The 19,871-nt window shown below is 37.0% G+C and overlaps 1 protein-coding gene across 2 annotated transcripts in view; it reads left to right on the top strand.

Annotated features, from left to right (window-relative positions):
- The window catches only part of ALDH1A2 (aldehyde dehydrogenase 1 family member A2), a 95,927-nt gene that overhangs the window by 26,785 nt on the left and 49,271 nt on the right, over positions 1-19,871 (top strand). The window contains exons 2-4 of one of the 2 annotated variants that reach the window (XM_028495827.2): positions 10,406-10,510; positions 10,693-10,833; positions 13,933-14,058. In XM_028495827.2, the coding sequence (XP_028351628.1) occupies positions 10,406-10,510; positions 10,693-10,833; positions 13,933-14,058 (372 nt within the window). Of the gene's footprint in view, positions 1-10,405; positions 10,511-10,692; positions 10,834-13,932; positions 14,063-19,871 lie in introns of both variants that reach the window. The other variant, XM_007111874.4, reaches the window with a different exon arrangement.

Below are 19,871 nucleotides of genomic sequence, written 5' to 3'. Positions count from 1 at the left end.
CGGAGTGGCTGGGCCCGGGAGCCATGGCCGCTGAGCCTGCGCGTCCGGAGCCTGTGCTCTGCAACGGGAGAGGCCACAACAGTGAGAGGCCCGCGTACCGCAAAAAAAAAAAAAAAAAAATACTCTCAGATTTCAGTGAAATTAAGCCATAAATTAATAACAGAAAGATAACCTGGAAAAATCCCAAAATATATGGAGATTAAACAACACATTTCTAAATAACACATGGATCAAGGAATAAGTCTCAAGATAAATTAAAAATATTTTGAACTAAATGAAAATACAACTTATCAAAATTGGTGAGATGCAATGAAAGAAGTATTTAGGGGGGAATTTATATCACTGAGTACATATATTAGAAAATAAATAGTCTAAGCTTCTACCTTAACAAATGAGAAAAAGAAGAGCAATATAAACCGAAGTCAAACAGAAGAAAAATAATAATAAATTATACCAGAAATCAGTGAAATTGAAAACAGGAAAACAATAGAGAAAATAAATGAAACCATAGGCTGGTTCTTTGAAAAGATCAATCAAATTGATAAACATCTAGCCTGGCTAACAAAGAGAAAAAGAGAGAAGACACAAATTACTAATATCAGAAATGAGAGAGAAGTCATCATGGACGTTAAAAGGATAACAGAGGAATATTATGAGCAACTCCATGCTCACAAATTTGATAACTAATGGGCAAATTTTTTAAAAGACATTCTACTAAAACTCACACAAGGAGAAATAGATAATTTGAATAGCTCCATATTTATTAAAGAAATTGAGTTTGTTGCTCAAAAACTTTCTCACAAAGAAAACTCCAGGCCCAGATGCCTTTGCTGGTGAATTCTACCAAATATTTAAGGAAAAAATAATGCCACTACTACATAAACTCTTCCAGAAAATTAAAGAGGAGAGACTACTTCCCAGCTTATTCTTTGAGACCAGCATTACCCTGACACCAAAACCAAAGACATTACCAATATACATTTAAAATCCCAACCTCTACCAAATTGGCACCCAGTCCTGAAATAGTCATTACTTCTTGTCTGCCCCTCCATGGTTCTTTTGATCGTAAGTTATCCTGACCCAGGACTTAGAGTTTAAATGGCCTCAAACCGTACTGCATGACTTTCTGCTTCCTGGTTCCAGATGTTTGGACCCAAGGGCAGGGCAGTCATTTAATTTACATTTGAAGACTGGCTTGAAAAGATGTACTGGAACCCAATCAACTGCCGTTCTCCTGAGACTGACCTAAGAGACACAAAAGGAAGGAATAGTTGATGGTGAGAGCTGAGGATGGAGACTCATACTGGCTAAGCCTGGATAGACCTATATCTGTTTAAGAAATTGAATCAGTAATTAATAACCTCCCCCATTAAAAATCCATCAGTCCACATGGTTTCAGTGGTGACTTCTACCAAGCATACCAATCCCTATAATCTCTTCCAGAAAATAGAAGCAGAAGGAACACTTCCTAATTCATTTTATAAGGCCGGCATTACTCTAATACTAAAACCAGAAAGACATTACAGGAAAGGAAAACGACAAACTGATATCTCTCGTTAACATAGATACAAAATCCTCAAAAATATTAGCAAATAAAATCTAACAATGTTTAAAAAGTATTATACACCACAACCAACTGGGATTTATTCCATGTGTACAAGACTGGTTCAGTAGTCAAAAATCAATTACTGTAATCTGTCACATCAACAGACTAATGAAGAAAAATCATGTGATAATATCTATGCATACAAAAATAGCATTTGACGAAATCCAACAACCATTCATGGTAAAAACTCTCAGTAAACCAGGAATAGAAGGGAACTTCCTTAACTTGATGAAGAACGTCTATATGAAACCTGTAGCTAATATCATACTTAATGGTGAGGAACTAGATGCTTTCCCTCTATGACTGGGAACAAGGCAAAATATTCTCTCTTCAATGTTGAGTTCCTATTCAACATTGTACCAGAAGTCCTAGCTAATACAGTTAAGATAAGAAAAAGAAATAAAAGGTAAACAGATTGGGAAGGAAGAAATAAAACTGTCTTTGCTTATGACATGGTTTCTATGTTGAAAATCCCTAGAATTGACGAGAAAAACCAAAACAAAACCCAGAAAAACAAAAAAGGCCTCTGGAATTAATAAGTGATTATAGCAAGGTTTCATGACACAAAGTTAATATACAAAAGTCATTTGCTTTCCTGTACACCAACAATGAATACTTGGAATTTGAAATAAGAAACACAGTGCCATTTGTATTGCCACAAAAATGAGAAATACTTAGGTACAAACCTAACAAAATATGTACAAGATCTTCATGAGGAAAAATGTAGAACTCTGATGGAATTAATCAAAGGAAATCTAGATAAATGGGGAGATATGCCATGGATAGGAAAACTCAGTATTGTCAAGATGTCAGTTCTTTCCAACTTGATCTGTAGATTCAATGCAATCCCAGTCACAATCCTGATAAGTTATTTTGTAGATATCAATAAACAGATTCTAAGGTTTTTATGGAAAGGCAGAAGAGCCAATAATATTGAAGGAGAAGAAAAAAGTTGTAGAATCGACAGTACCCAACTTCAAGACTTACTGTGAAGCTACAGTAATCAAGACAATGTACTACTGGTAAAAGAATAGACAAATAGGTCAATGGAATAGAATAGAGAGCAAAGGAATTAAGGCAGTAATTGAGAAAGGATGGTCTTTTCGACATGGTGCTGGAACTAGGCATCCACATGCAAAAACGAATCGAGACACTGACCTTACACCTGTCACAAAAATTAACTCAAAATGGATCATAGACCTAATGTAAAATGCAAAACTATAAAAATCTTAGAAGATAGTATAGGAGAAAATATAGATGACCTTGGGTTTGGCAATGAGTTTTTAGATACAACACTAAAAGCGTGATCCATGAAAGGAAAAAATGATATGTTGGACTTCCTTAAAATGAAAAACTTCTGATCTGCAAAACGTACTGCAAAAGAGAAAGAAAAGACAAGCCACAAGCTGACAGAAAATATTTGCAAATCACATGTTAGATGAAGGACTTGTGTCCGAATTATATCAAGAACTCTAAAATTCAGCACTAAGAAAACAACTCAATTAAATAATGGGCAAAAGATCTAAGATTCCTCACCCAAGAAGATACACAGACAGCAAATAAGCATATGAAAAAATTCTTAACACCATATGTCATTGGGGAATTTCAAACTAAAATGAGGTGCCATTGAACATCTATTAAAATGGCTAAGATCCAAACAAAAGGAAACAAAACAAACCTGACAACACCAAATGCTGACAAGGATGTGAAGCAACAAGAGCTCTCATTCATTGCTGGTAGGAATGCAAAATGGTACAGTCACTTTGGAAGACAGTTTGGCACTTTCTAACAAAGCTAAGAATAGTCTTGCTGTGTGATCCAGCACTCTCCTAGGCATTTACCCAAATGGGTTGATAATTTATGTTCACACAAAAACCTGCATATGGCTGTTAATAGGAACTTTATTCTTAATTCCTCCAAACTGGAAGCAACCAAGATGTCCTTTAAAAAGTGAATGGATAAACAGACTGTGGCACATCCATAAATGGGATATTATTTAGCATTAAGAAATAATGAGCTAGTAAGCCATGAAAAAACATGAAGGATGCAATATTTTTTATGCATTGCATCCTTTAATGCAAATTGCTAAGTGAAAGAAACCAGTCTGAAAAGGCTACCTCCTATATGATTCTAGCTATATGACATTCTGGAAAAGGCAAAATGAAGGAGACAGTAAAAAGATCAGTGTTTGTCAGGGGTTTAGGGGGAACAGGGAGGGATAAATTGGTGGAGCACAGGATATTTAGGGCAGTGAAGAAACTATTCTGTGCTAAGTGATGGTGGATACATGACATTATGCATTTTTCAAAACCCATAGAACTGTATAACACAAAGAGTGAAGCCTGATATAATCTATGGACTTTATCAATACTGGTCCATCAGTTGTAACAAATGTACAACGCTAAAGCAAGATATTAAAAACAGAAGAAACTGAGGAGGGGGAATAGCAGGTATATGGGACTTCTCTGTACTGTCTGTTCAGTTTTCTGTAAACCTAAAACTTCTAAAAATTAAAGTATTAATTTTTAATACAAAAACAAAAAGACAACACAGATTTGAAAAAGAACAAAGCAGAACTTTTAGAAATAAAAATATAAACCTTGAAATTAGAAGATTAGACCCTAGTAAAGAGAACTGAATGCTAGATCTGAAGAAATTATTCAACTGCAGCACAGAGGAAAAAGGAGAATAACAGAAACAAATGTTTTTCAGTAGAGGGCTGATTGAATACATTAAGGTACACCCATGCACACACATGCATGCGTGCACACACACACCTATATATACACACAGAAATACACATTGGAGTCCAAAGAAACCATTAAAAATATCTATAGCATATTGTTAACTTTTAAAAAAGCAAATTCTAAAGCTCATGTAAAATTGATCTTGTTTCGTAAAATTGTGTGTGTGTGTATATCTGCCTAGAGACATGTCTAGAAGGATGGTCATGAATATGTGAACTTTAGTTACTTCTGGATGATGAAGTTTGAGGTGATTTTTTACCTTCTCTTTGCTTTCCTGTATAGTTTGAATTGTTTAGAAGAGTATTTTTTCACACATTTACAAACACAACAAAGCTATGTTTACATAAAATATTTTTTAAAAGAGATGGAAAATATGAATGGTTAAAGCCATTGAGGATGGACTAAAAAGGTATAACACTTGGAGTTCCAGAGCAGAGAACAGAAAGAATGATATTCAAGGAAATGATGGTAGTGTTTAAGAATATCCAGAAATTATAAGAGACAAAAACTCAGAGATGCTGCAAGCACAATGCTTAACTATCAAAATAAAAAAGAAATTGATACATAGACATATTGTGATGAATCTTAAAACACTGAGACAAAGACAAGATCTGAAAAGCAACCAGACAGAAGAGGCAAATCATCAACAAAGAAATGATAACCAGAGACTTAACAGCAGAGATTTCTTGTAAACACCATTGCAAGATAGAAAATATTGGAGTAATAGTCTCAAAAGTATTGTGAGAAAATGGTTGTCTTCCTAGAATTGAGTAATCTTCTGGGAGTATCTTTTGAGTATGAGGGTGCAATAAATATATGTTCAGAATTGAGACTTTACCCCCAACAAATATTTACTAAATGAAATTCTAAGAAATCATGAGAATAAAAATTTTTAAATCTTATTAAATATAAGAAATCCTTCTCTGTATAAAATAATAATTTTATAACATGCCCCTGGAGAAGAGTGATTAGATTTTGTGTTCTAAGGCCCTTGTAATTGTTTGGGAGGAATGTTAAGATATGTATTAACTTTATACTTAATTTTCTTAGATATGCATGATAAAATATCATGGATAATCAGTGAAAGAACATGAAAGATGTTCATGTTCTTGAAAGATGTACGTGTTCATGTACATGAAAGATCATGTACAACTTCCAAACCAATAAAAGAGGGAAATTATAAAACAAACAACAAACATTAATCAAGTTGAAAAAAGAGGCAAGATGGGAGAAGACAGGAAGTAAAGTAAAGCAAGACAAATAAAAAGCATTAAGTCCAAATATCACACGATACGTTATTTAACACAAAATATGATCACAGTAAATACAAATGTATTAAACTTGCCAGTTAAAAGACAGAGATTTTCATATTGAATAAAATAAAACATAGCCATACGTCATTTAAAGGGACACATGAAAATAATAAAGATGTAATTGAGAGAGAGTAATCTGATGGGAAAAGATCTATCAGGAAAATACTAAAGAAAAGCTTACGTGGCTTTACTAATATTAAACAAAATAGTCTTTAAGACACAAAGCTTCATTAGTAATAAAGAGGGTCACTTCATATTGATAAATGGTTTTATCAGAGAATCTAATAGTTCCACTTAAATTCACTAATAAAGTAACCTAAAATTTATAAGTATAGAAATGATAGAGCTAAGGGATATATTGACAAATCTACCACCAAAGTGGGAGATTTCAACACAGCTCTCTAATTATCAGTAGGACAAGCAGATGAAATGTTAAGAAAGATCAATTTGTCACATTACTGGTGACGTTAACTTTGATCACTTGATTAAGGTGCTGTCTGCCAAGTTTCTCCAATGATAAGTTACTATTTTCTACTTTGTCATTAATAAGCATCTTGAGGGGAGATACTTTGAGACTACATAAACATCCAATTTTTCATTATACTTTTACCCACTAATTTTACCATCCATTGATGATATTTGCCTGAAGCAATTACTATTGTGGGGTTTGACACATGGTCATAATCTAATTCCATCTTTCCTTGACAGCTATTAGTTTGAATTCTACTGTTAAGAACAGCTTTTCCTTATCCCCCATTTATTTATTCATAAAAAATTTATATCATTTTGGACTCTTGGATCCTTTTTTATTCATTGGGTAATAATCCATTACTATCACTGTTTGTTTTGTTGCTTAAATTGTCCCAGTATTGGCCATTGGGAGCCCCTTCATGTTGGCTCCTGTGTCCTTTTGATATGTCCCCATCAGTTTCTGAGCATGTACTTGATTTCTGGCACCATAGTATTCCAGGATCATCTTGTCCTTTCCCTCTAGAGCCCTGAGATACATTGTTTCTTTAAGGAGCCCTGGTCAGAGAAGAACACTTTAGACAGCATTCAGAACTTTTGAAATTGCTCAGAGAAGATGAAAACCTTCAAGTATTTTGGAGGAATTTGCTTTCCTTTGTTTTTTAAGTGTCATAAGGCTAGATCTATAAGAAATAATAGCATAGTAAAACTATCAAATATTTTAATGTTTGGCATACCAGGAAAAATAGTCATCACATTTACCATCTGGGTCCAATGGAGGCTATAAAGTTTTAAAATTAAGTTATTTTATGAAAAATTTAGAAAAGTGAAAGTAAAGAGACAGTAAAAACAACAGAACAAGAATTTAAACATAACAAAACCAATTTTTCTTCCATATTTTCCTGGTATTGGAGGTATATGTACACGAAGTGAGCAATGGCCCTTGAATGCAGCTAACTACTCATCAGCCATCATGTTTGAAACTGGAAATATTTATGTCATAAATACTGATTACAGATTTTAAACCCATCTCTTATAGGTTATATCTTACTGTTACTTCTGGTTCTTCTTGCATTTGCATTATCATAATGTAATACTATTGAAAAGTTTGAAGGCTCATAATTTTGTAGAAAAGAGCATGGCCATTTTTGTTCCATAATTACAAAAGCATTTTCATTTTTAGTTTTATAAATGTAAATTAGATTGATCAATCCAATGAACTTTTTTATTTCTACGTAATATCTGTACTCCAGTCACCTTTGTGTATACACCTACCTTCAGCATTTGTCCATTTTTGAATCATATCAAGTAAATTTTTACCCACAAATATCATGAAAGATAAAAGAATTCTTACATGTTCTTTTATCAAAACAGGATGGTTTTAAATTATTAAGTCCTTCCTATTAATGACTAGTTGGGTTAGACTATCATATATCCTTTTTGTGTTGATAAGTATCTTGTTTGCTCTCTGATTATTAATTTGGAGAAAATGCATTTATTTATCCTAAAGACTCATAGTCCAAGATTTTGCTTATACAGTCAATTTCACCCTCATCAGCAGTCTCTAGTGTTTCTGTCTCTTTGACTCATCTAACAGTTATGAAATGTCTTTTTCTATTAGTTTTCTTCTCTTTCTCATTATGGACAGAAATGAAAAATTCTGAATTCTTAACTGTGTTCAATGAAAGTTAAAAAGAATATGACAAAGATGGTGTCTCCACACTTCTTTATTTATACCCTTTTGAGACATAATGCATTACTTTGGATAATACAATAATAAAACCAAAGGACGATGAAATAGTGGGGATGTGTTTATTTATTCATTTCTAGACAGTTCCGTAATGTTTTTGTTTCCTTATTATTTTAGGGTTTTTTTAAGCATAGTTGGAAATAATTGATGAGTGATGAAATAATTCCGAGAATGATGAAATTAGCAATATGTTTCAAGATACAGGAAAAGCTCACTGAGAGCCCATAATGTATTTTAGATTGATAAAACAATCAGTGTACTTAAATGATTACAGTAAGAGAATGAATTTTATTCTATTAAAAAATAAGTAATTTTTCTCTTTGATCTTTGGAAGACCTCTAAGAAACAATAAAAGTCATGAAATATCAATCCTTACATACATTTAGAACTGTTCAACAAAGAAGCTTAAAACTATAATTGGATCTGGGCTTCCCTGGTGGCGCAGTGGTTGAGAGTCCGCCTGCCGATGCAGGGGACATGGGTTCGTGCCCCGGTCCGGGAAGATCCCACGTGCCGCGGAGCGGCTAGGCCCATGAGCCGTGGCCACTGAGCCTGCATGTCCGGAGCCTGTGCTCCGCAATGGGAGAGGCCACAACAGTGAGAGGCCCGCGTACCGCAAAAAAAAAAAACAACAAAAAAAACTATAATTGGATCTAATGATATTCTAAGGGTTAAGAAGTTTCAGTCAAATAGTGAATAAAAGGAATAAGGAATATTGGCAAGACCCATTCTCCTTTAAACCTGATAATCTCTAGAAGTGAATCTTTAATGAAACTAACCTCTTAATATTTTTCTTTTGCTACCTTTGAGATCATATTGTATTTCAAAGGAGTGTGCAGATTTGATGAGCTGTGAAATGTTAGGAAATTTGTTAAATGGAGTGAAAAGAGAACTAGATCAGGAGTCCAAGAACTATAGATCTAATTTAGGCTTGGACATAACTAGTTGTGTTTCTTTGGGCTGAGCAGTCCTGGAAACCACGGTGTAGTGGAAAGAGCAGCAGACTTTGAATCAGAGCCACGATGAGAACCTGCTTCTTCAGACTTTTAACCTCTCAATTTTTTCATCTTCAGTTGAGATAATAAAATCCTGCCATTAAGGTTGTTGTGAGTATTTAATGAACTCCTAGAGACTGTTGATCCTGGAAGGCTGGAACTCTTAATCATCTTTGCCTCTCCTGTGTCTAGAAATATCTATGCATTTATTGAATACATTATACAAATGAATACAGTATGTTAAGCATGTTTAGACATTCATAGTAAAAACTTTAAAAAATTGTTACTCAATTACAAGGTCACTGTGTTTGTGCTCAATACATTTGTATTAAGTGCTTTTACAGGTTTAAGGTCTTCCCCCCCTCCTTTATCTTAAAAAGTCTTCAGGAAAAGAAGACTCCTTCAACACAGACTCATTGTTTTACCAAATCAAGGGAAAAGCAAAGCTTTGGCATAATCTAGAACTTAATTTTTAAAATTGTAGATCTACACTCAGCCTCATCTGTGATTACTAAATGCCAGTCAGTAGCCAATCAGTTTATCATTGTGTTTGTTCTAAACTGACTGACTACTGAATGGTTCATAAGTTCAGAAATTTTCACTGTTGTGCCATAAATTTTATAGAGTAAAATATCTTTATGTATGCTTTGGGCTTTCATAGTCCAAAAATATTAGTTTGGATTTCTCTGTTAATATCAATAAAAATTTTTTAATGTTTTTGCCTATATTTTCCCTCCTTCGTTAGTGCATATCTTACAAATCTTCTGAGAAATTGACTTGAATAATTTCTTAAACCATTTCTTTGCCATTTTAATATAATCTTTATTTCCTATATAAAGAAACCAAGGCTCTTAAGAAATCCTAGAGAGACCCATTTGAAAGTTATAGGCCTTTTCCCTTTGCTGAGCCACATAGCCTACCCAGCAAAAGGAAAGAAATATAACTTGGATTTACACATGTAAGTTGTTTAACTCACCAGTTGGTTTGGTCAGAGTCATTGCTCAGTTCAGGATCTGACTATAAATTAGGCAAATGCTTATTCCAGCACCCTTCAAATTTCCCTGTGAAGTCACTTATGCCTCTGACAGAGAAACTAGTAGCTAAGGCCGGATGACTGTCGGTTTGATCCACGATTTACCCTTTTGGGATATTGGCCAGAGCTTGTACTATAATAAATACTTTCTCAATCTCAGTGTATGGTTTGTATGTATGTGAGACTGTCTATCCTTCCTTCCTTGTTTGACTCTCTCAGTAGTTGACAGGTTCACTAAAGGTAAGAATTATATTTAATCTTTGGATGATGTTGAGTTAAAAATATCACAAAGGAAATTTCTGAATTGGGGGTGAGGCTGGACTGCATAATGATCAAGGGTTTCTTGTAACACTTCAAATTCTATACTTTAATTATATACCAGCAAGCATACAGAGCAAGTATTACTACTATGGTACTTCCATATAATACGGCACCATTGACTGACTTCCTGTCACCTGTCTCATGGATGCCATTCTGTTGTCTACTCCCTTAGATTTTTATTAACAACGAGTGGCAGAACTCGGAGAGTGGGAGAGTGTTCCCTGTCTATAATCCAGCCACAGGAGAACAGGTGTGTGAAGTTCAAGAAGCAGACAAGGTATGTTTGTCTTAGAAAAAAATTTCGTATGAAATAACTACCTTCAGACAACAAAGCAATAAACTTATGCTCTCCAGACATCACCACTGACGTTCATTCATCACCTTTTTTGTGAAAGCAGATGGTTCTTCCTTTATTTGTAGCAATCCCTCTCTTCACTTGTGCCTCTTCCTCTCTAACAGGCAGATATAGACAAAGCAGTGCAGGCAGCCCGCCTGGCTTTCTCTCTTGGCTCAGTGTGGAGAAGGATGGATGCTTCAGAAAGAGGACGTCTGTTGGATAAGCTTGCAGACTTGGTGGAACGAGACAGGGCAGTCCTTGCAGTAAGTAACCTAAGAAAGCATCATGTCTTTACCCCAAATTTACCATTCCTTTGAAATTTAGATTCCTCAGTCTTTCTGAAAGTATGATATGAAGCAGACCTGGGAAACAAGCTAAGGAGTACATAATACACATGAAAAATGGGAGAGGTTTGGCTTTTGGGAATCAGACGGGGAAGTGGAGGACCAGCTGAGTGTCTCTTCTTATTGAATTTTGAAGAACAAAACCATAGCTTCCCATGACTAGTAAGGACCTTCCTGCTTTCCTCGTCCCCCTTCCTCCCACCCTCAACAAAAAGAACAAAAACAGTCAAGCAACAGGAGAGTCACCATGCTCCTTGCAGGAAACCAATACCAAATACTGTTGGCAATCAAAAGAGTTTTACCTCTCCAGAGTTAGCCCCTCTTGACTAAAGAGAATCCTTCAGAAGCAGAGAGCATGATATGGACCTCGCATATACTTCTGCTCCCTTTGTTCTTTTAGAACTAATTAGAGAGACAGAAGGAGACAGCAACTTTCTTTCACTAAAACAATCATTTTCTCACATAAGGAATGTCCCCTCTCCTAGTGGTTTATTGTTGTTATTGTTGTCGTTGCTATTTTAAAAATAAAAGTCAGTTTCTTAGAGAATACCTACTTTTTTGGAAATTGGAACCATTTAGGAATGCCTGTGCAGTATACCTGTCTTGCAGGGATCTCCACCTGCATGACCCATAGTTGATCATTTAATATTTAGGGCATCCTCATTGAGTCAGGGCATTAAAGCCATGAATACTATATTCTGCCCTCTGCTTGGGAAATCAGATCACTATTGGGTTTGCGTTGGGAGAGGGAAGCATTAGTACCCTTCCTCAGTGTTGTTTCTACCGTGGCTCTCCCTCCTACCATCCCTTTCATGGGTCTGGTCATAGTGTGGAAACAAAAATGAATCCTTTATGGAGATGGTTTAGAACTCTTGCTATATATAACATTTATTTATCTATAAAAATATTTTCTAGTTTGGTACTTCAAGGAATACTGTTTCCAATGAGGTGTTTATATATATTGGGAAAAGGTGTTCCATGGAGATTAATAAGACACTTAGCATATTAAAGACTCTGACAAGCCCTACTCAGTGTTTCTCAAACCTGTTGGAGCCTCAACACTATTTTTCTGGCTAACCTGTCAATATCGTACAAAACAGAATTCTTTGGAGTACCTTGGGGGAATGCTGGTCTATATGCTGTCTCTTTACTGGATTATGATTTCTTTGAGAGTGAAAATTATATTTTACTCCATTTTTTGTAATCCTAGCATAGTTTGTGACACATAAACGGTGAATGGGGGCACATTGATGGTCTGTAAGTGTCTGTTTAATTGAGTTAAATCCATACAATATTTATAACATTAGATTAGCAGTACTTACTAGATGCTGATATAGTTCATTTCTGCTGTTATATTTTCATGTCATAAAATTCATATGCCATCCTGTTTCTGACATATGTCTCACTGTGGTCAAGTCCTTTTTCCTATCACACTTAAATGTGATTTCTACTTTTAAACACTCCCAAGCCATGAGAGGAGTGAGTTTTGTTAGGAGGTAGCCTCTTGAATATAGGGGGAGCTCCTGACCAGAATACTGACGTTAATACTGCACCCAGGTAAACACAATTGAAAATAAACCTAGGGCTGGCAACTCTCAGGTAAGTTTAGCTGGTGTCAACAGCTCATAGGGATGGACCATTTAGGTGGCCCAATTCTGGTTATTGACTCTACTTCAGTCTATGCTGTGAAGACCTTGGCTCTATGCCTGCTGCATGGAGAATGTAATGCTCATCTCACAGACGTATAAATATTCTAAAAAGAACTGGGAGATAACTTGATTTCCTTTAATATATATTTTAAAGCCAATATACAGTGAATAGGTCACATGATATTTTAGAATGAGTTCCATCTTACACACATGGTAAGTGGAAAAATTGCACTGTAAATAATATTTTCATGTCATTGAATGGAGAATATTTCAATTTTAGTTTTGTCAGCACTCAAATAATTTTCGTACCAGTATGTGTTGTAAAATGTCCTTGAAGAGAAGGACATGAGATTACAAACATGTTTTTTTAATTTTATTTGTTAAATATGTAACACCTCTACTATTTCTCAAGTCGAAATACTCTTCTCGTTTCATTGTGTTCATTTGTAATTCTTTTTTTTTTTTTTTTTTCTTTGCGGTACGCGGGCCTCTCACCGCTGTGGCCTCTTCGGCTGCGGAGCACAGGCTCCGGACGCGCAGGCCCAGTGGCCACGGCGCACGACCCCAGCCGCTCCGCGGCATGTGGGATCCTCCCGGACCGGGGCACGAACCCGTGTCCCCCGCACCGGCAGGCGGACTCTCAACCACTGCGCCACCAGGGAAGCCCTGTAATTCTTTATGTTACAGATTTACCCTATTTAGGAATGTGTCATTAAAATAATAACATTTATCATCTAAAACTGCTTAATAACTCTAACTCTATTTTTATTAAATGGACCAGATACTTCACTTTTAATAGATAATGGTTATTAACATAAATATTTATGAAAAAACAGCCCTCAAGTTGTTATAGTATGAGCTTCCCTAGAGGAGATCTTGTTTATTTGGTGGTAATAAGTAAACTCGCTGTGCACCGTGGCTATTCCATTTCTCAGCAGGGTTCTTGGCAGTGTGGAGAACGTTTTATAGTCTCATCAACTGCATAAAAGCCCATGTCCCTGCTCCTCTTTTTGGATTCAGAGTACTGGTGTAGACTCCGAAAAATCCCCGCGCAGCTCTGATCATTAATACAACAGAAGCTGGTTTGACAAGCAGAACATTTCTTTATCACCAGTTGTGTTTATATTTTGGGATAGTGGTTACTGGAAGCACACAGGCACAAGAACACACACATATAAGTTCAATGTGGTTTTTACTGGAAACTAAACTAAACAGACAGTACTAAAAATCTTTTCATTTGGGAAATCAGAGTTGACCAGGTATGCATCATTGTTCAGATTCATTTGTATTCTCTCTATTCCTTTTTTCTTCTGCTGTAGAAGTTACTTAGTGTATCATTGGAAAGTTCTCTCCATTTCTTTTCCTACAGACCATGGAATCCCTAAATGGTGGCAAACCATTCCTGCAAGCTTTTTACGTCGATTTGCAAGGAGTCATCAAAACCCTTCGGTATTATGCAGGCTGGGCTGATAAAATTCACGGGATGACCATTCCTGTAGGTATGTGTAATCTGAGTACATTGAAAAGGGAAACATGAGGCTTCACCAGAAACACACTTTCACCACCAAACACAAACAGCAGTCACATGGAGTACAGATCTGAGCACACTTTTACAGCAGCTTGAACCCAACAAAGAACTAAACAGATTATGTCACTAATTCTAACAGTATCCTTATTTCAATATGCAGACAGTCCACACACAGGTATAGGGGCAAGCCACATCAGTACGTCTCTCAGCTAAGGAACAGGCGTGTGTTTGTCAGCTGCAAAGTGCTTAGCACTGTGGTAGGTTAGGTGCTGGGAGTGTGGAGAGGCGCTAGGTGTGGGGAAGCCAGGGAAAATTCTGAGAAGATTAAGACTTGGCCCTTGCTCTCCTGAAACGTAAGATCTTGTTTGGAAGGAAATCTTCTAAAATGTTAACAGTTGTTTTTTCTTAGTGGTGAGATTATGGATTATTTATTATTCCTTTTTCATATTTTTCTATATTTTCTGTATTTCCTATAAATTACTTTCACAGTCTGTAAAAACAACCACCATCCTGACACTTTTTTTTAAGATCCAGGTTTGGAGACAAAACCAGTAACACAAAACAAAGATCTCTACAGGAGAGTTACAGTTAGGTGCTAAGTCGTGTGTCTTGGCCTGTCAGTGCTGTAGCCCTTTAAAGGAAAGGGAAAGTATCCAGACTAAGTTGGGGGAAAGGTCTCGGTATGGGCATGGATACTAGCTGTAGCTAATATCAAATGAAATGCTTTCACAGCAGCCCCAAGAGAAAGGCACTGTTATTAACATCCTCATTGACAGAGGAGAAAACTGAGGCCTAGAAAGGTTAGTTTTCCTGATTCACCCAGCAAATAAATTGTAGAGCTGAAACTTTGACATTAGAGCCTGGTGAATCACTTCACTAGAGGATCCATTTTAGATACTGGGTAGAAGAGATATCACGACAGGAAAGGGACCAACTGGAAGAGATATGACGATATTGGCAGTGGTGAATACATATAAAGAAAGAAAATACATGTTTTTGAGTGGCTTCTGGATGCTGCTAAGTAACGTGCGAGGTACTCTACCCGTGTTCTCTGGAAAACAGCCTGCTTTCCATGTGCATACTAGGAAGAGTGGAAAGTGATGCTGGGAACTTTGGAGTGCCCAGTTTGGGCCTTCCTAGGCTGAGGAGGATTGGTTTACCAGAAAAGGGGATGATTGTCTGATAGTGTAGCTGGCTTAGAGCAGTGCTTCTCAAACTTGAATGTGCATATGTATCACCTGGAATCTTCTTCAAGTGCAGATCTAGGATGGGGCCTGAGATTCTGTATTCCTAACAAGCTGCCAGGTGATGCCTATGCTGCCGGGTTCTCTGCCTTGCGTAGTGAGGAGACGATACAGAGACCAGCACCAACCATGTGGCCATTGCAATGCCTCATTTAGCAAGAAGAGAAGTCACAGTGAGAAGGGAGAAGGGACAGAGATGAGGCTTCAAAGGACTATTTTAAAATTACCTCCGTGAATGATGGTGACATGTGGAATGTTAGTCTTTAGAAAATGCGTTTCTAGTTATAGGGACTCTTCCCTGCCATCCAGAAGTTTCCCACGTTCAGCAGACTCAGAAGGATGGAGAAGACTGTTCTTAAGGAATATCAGAATCTTACTTCACTCCTGGCTGTGGGATATTGCAGACCACTGTTCTCTGGCCTCATTTGTAGAATCGAGGAATGGCCTAAGTGAGGCAGAGTCATTGTCTGGCGTAAGCATACCTGTGGGAGGGCCTGGGAACGAAAACCTTTGTCAAGAGCAGGACATGTGCCAGCCTTTTCAGGTTGACCTCTTCTGTGTCAGTGCAGAAAGGAAATTATCAGGATCAAAGGCCCTGGTTGTTTTGCACCCCATACCACCTGCCATTTCACTAAGACAACAAATATGTTTCAGGTATTTAAACATCTTTTCAAATGATTTAGAGATATCTTAGAAATAAGGTGAAACAGAAGGCTGTACACCTTTGACCTGGTATTTGACCTAACGATATCTTGGTTTTCTTTTGCCTCCTTAGGAGAGAAGACCTTGATTGATTAGATAAAGATTTATTGGAGTTCCTGATAATGTTTGATACTTTACTGTAACTTTATCTGGAAGTAGAGGTGGTTGGTCTAAAAGTCTCACTGTTTTCATCTGATGCTCTTTGGGGATTCTGAGTTAGAAATACAGGGCTTAGAAAAGTCTTTCACAATAGTCTCTCCCACCTTTACTCATAAACTGGTGTCCAGCTTGTGAAGGAAAAAAAGTGAGGAATTCCCTTAAATGCCAAGTAATTTTTGTTTCCCCAGTTTTTCCTAAAGTGCGTTTAAGCGATACCAGGATGAGGGACTTTCCAGGGATTCAGGTCATTAAGCAGAGCTCCTAGGAAGCTGGGGGTCTGGGATATAAGACCTTTTTGCTGTGGTGCCTCAAGCAGTTGAAAGGAAGGATGACGGCAAACGTGAACTTGGCCACTTTCCTTTCTGTTCCAGTTTTAGATACATTTGGACATGCCTGTAGGCTCCTGAGAATTCATCTCACAACCCCTTTGGCTAGTTCAGTGCTTAGGGAATCTAGTTGGCTAAGCCAGAGGGGTGATAGTGGAAGATCAGGGAAAGGGAGTGTCATTATTATTTACTTATTTATTCTCAAATTTGTTCACTCAGTCCATCTGTGCTTTATTTGTCATTTGTAACTTTATAATTTAACATCAGCTTGATTTTTGTCTCTGTGTTCTTGGCTTTTTTCAATGAAATCTGGAATATAGGAAAGCCGTTAACCTTTAACCATGAGATCTTTATTGTGTTACATACATTTCCCTGTGAAACACCCTAATTTTGTTCGAAATTATAATACAAAGGGATAATGTACTTTATGTTTGCAAAGCACCTGAGCATGTAAAAGTTTCTTTCACATACAGGAGCTATGTGATTCTGTGTATGATCCAGTGAAACAGGTCAGATTTTAAAAGGTATTGTACCCATTTTGCAGGTGAGAAAATGAGCCAGCGAGGGTTTAGTGTCTTGAACAAGGTCACATGTGAGTAAGTGGCAGGCCTGAGATTTAAACCCAAGTCTCTTTCTGCGTAAGCCATTGTAGACCCTCTTGTGGAGACCTGTACAGCAGGGCGGGAAAAGGAAGAGGCCAGGCACCCTCTTCCGATTTTTAGATTAACATCCAGTTGATTCTCATTATTCATGGTAATTATGTTCTATAAAGTTGGCATGGACACTGAGTTAGTAAATATTGAACCATTGCTCCTAGGGAAAATACAAGGACGGAAAGCACAGTTCGGCTGGTCACCCATAAAAATAAACCTGAAAGGTTTTTTTTAATATAAGGCTGCTTTGTTACATTGAATCGTACTCCATGGTTCATCCAGCTTAGTATCCCTGACACTAAAGGATAAGAACCAGAAAGAGTGGGAAGAATTATGCTATTGTCTCTTGGACTCCTTCCCATTTAGGAAGGCTGGGCGTTCTGCCGCGTAATGGGAAGAGCTCTTCCTTCACCTGCTCTACCAGGCTTCAACCTCGGTCTCTCAGGCATCCCCTCATTCCTTCATACATTCATTCATTCAGCAGATTTTTTTTTTTGAGGACCTGTGTTAAGCACTGGAGTTACAAAGGTGAACAAGTAAGATGTCCATAGAATAGTAAAGAAAACAAACAGGTAGACAGCCAAGTGCAATACAGAGTGGCTTATTCACATATGGAAGTACAAAGTACAATGGTACTCCATAGGAAAGGCATCTCACCCAGTATTAAGGCTTCCTGGAGAAGGAAGTGGGATGTACAAGGTGATGCCTGTACAAGGGCAGGTAAGTGAAGATGGAGATAGGGCCATCACCAGCAGTGATAATAACCTGTGCGAAGTATGGAGGGAGGAGAGTACAGTGTGCTACTGGATCTGAAAGTATAGCCAGATTTAGAAGACAGAGGGGCTCTGGGCCTGGGGAAACCGTGCTGCAAGTTTTATTCCACAGTAATGGTGAGTCACTGAATTATTTTAAGTAAATGAATGCATTGATCAGAATTGTGTTTTAGAAAGAGATTTTGATTACATAATGGATAATCAGTTGGAGAGAGCAAGTATGTACTTTTTCCCCTCCCCCTGAAGGGTAGCCTCCCTCTAGAGAGGGAGGAGGAGAAAAGGGTTATGGCATGACCACTTTTGAGCCATCCACTGGACAGCTGTTTCTCCCTCTGAATTGAAAGATTCTCGCATCCCTTTCTGTCACATCCCCCTCAAGGCCCACAGTTGGATGTTATCACAGAATCATTCAGTATTAGTTTGATTCACAAGGGTCTTGATGTTCTTCCCTTTACAACATTGTCTATTATTTCCTGCCATGGTACTCAATGGAGCCATTCTTTCTGACCATAAATCCTATGCTTTGACCCTTCTGCAATAACATCTGCTAATTATGATGATAAATAATAATCATTATTATGATTTATTGTACACTTTCTTTGTGTCCATTACAATATCTCTAATCTCATAGAAGCCCTTCAGGGGAAGTAGTTTTATCCCCATTTTGATTATTTTTAACCTGTATTATTTTTAGCCTCTCATGGCCACAAACTCCTTGTGATGGGGGAAGGAACAAAGATTGTTTTTAGTTTACTGAAGGAAAAATAGAGGATAATTGATTTACATTACTTATGATTTTTCTCTTTAACAGTATTGATTTTATTTATTTTGTGATACGTAAGCAGAGAAAATGTGGTCCATGCTTTAAGCTGAATTCTGACATAAAAATGACCTTATGATACATTAGCATATAGAAAAGTTTAAAAAGCTACTCAGGCCATCTGTAATTATTTATCTACTTCACCTCCTTTCAGTTTTACCTGTTGAACTAAATAGGCTAAAAATGTGCAGAAATTGACTCATATCCTAAGGTTTTGCCTTTAACAGCTCGATCTAATTTAGCGTTGTCAGCAGAGAACCCATATGGTGAGATCTTATTGTTCACTCAGATTGAGAATGAGGAGCTATTTGCTCTGCCCACCTAAGAACCCAGGGTAGGTAGTTACCTGAATTGGTGGTGACAGGAGATTGCAAAGTCTGCTTCACATGTAACCTCTTTGAGAGGTTAAGGCTGAAGAAGAACTCAGGGATCACTAAGGCCAGTCTCCTCATTTTTCAGACAGAGAAACTGAGGTCCAGAGAAGTAAAGTAACTTTCCAAGATGATGTAATGGAGTAGTAGTAGAGCTAAGATATCTTCATAACCGACTCAGGAGCATGTAGTTTAACTTCTGAGATGCTACCAGCAGCCTCTTGGGAGAAATAGTGTTAGCACCACTGTATGCTAATGTCATCTCCAGTGTCTGTATAAGCATTTATAGAGTTTATCCTTATAGCTGTAAAATGTTCAGTGAGGTCTGTTCAGTCTCAGAATACATAGGAATCTGCTAGAGGACAAAATGAACTAGTTCAATGTAGTTGGTCTAATTGTTTAATACTGGGGTCACCAAAAGGGTTGCTGGCTCCTTGGAAGGCAATTCTGTATACAAATTAGAGATTAGAAGATGACCATCCGTTCATTGAATTGTGTTACAGATTTTGATGCTGTTAAGTAAACTCATTTTTAGTGTTACCAGATATATAAGATTTGTAGCAATTCTTGAAATACTCTTCGTATTGTAGTTGGGAGCCATTTCTTCTTTTTTTTTTTTTTAAAATCTTTATTGGAGTATAATTGCTTTACAATGGTGTGTTAGTTTCTGCTGTACAACAAAGTGAATCAGCTGTACATATACATATATCCCCATATCCCCTCCCTCTTGCG

This window comes from Physeter macrocephalus, chromosome 11 (genome assembly GCF_002837175.3).
Source record: "Physeter macrocephalus isolate SW-GA chromosome 11, ASM283717v5, whole genome shotgun sequence".
In the NCBI taxonomy this organism is placed as follows: domain Eukaryota; kingdom Metazoa; phylum Chordata; class Mammalia; order Artiodactyla; family Physeteridae; genus Physeter; species Physeter macrocephalus.
Note: the sequence above shows the minus strand (reverse complement) of the source record. Positions and strands in the feature narration are given on the sequence as shown.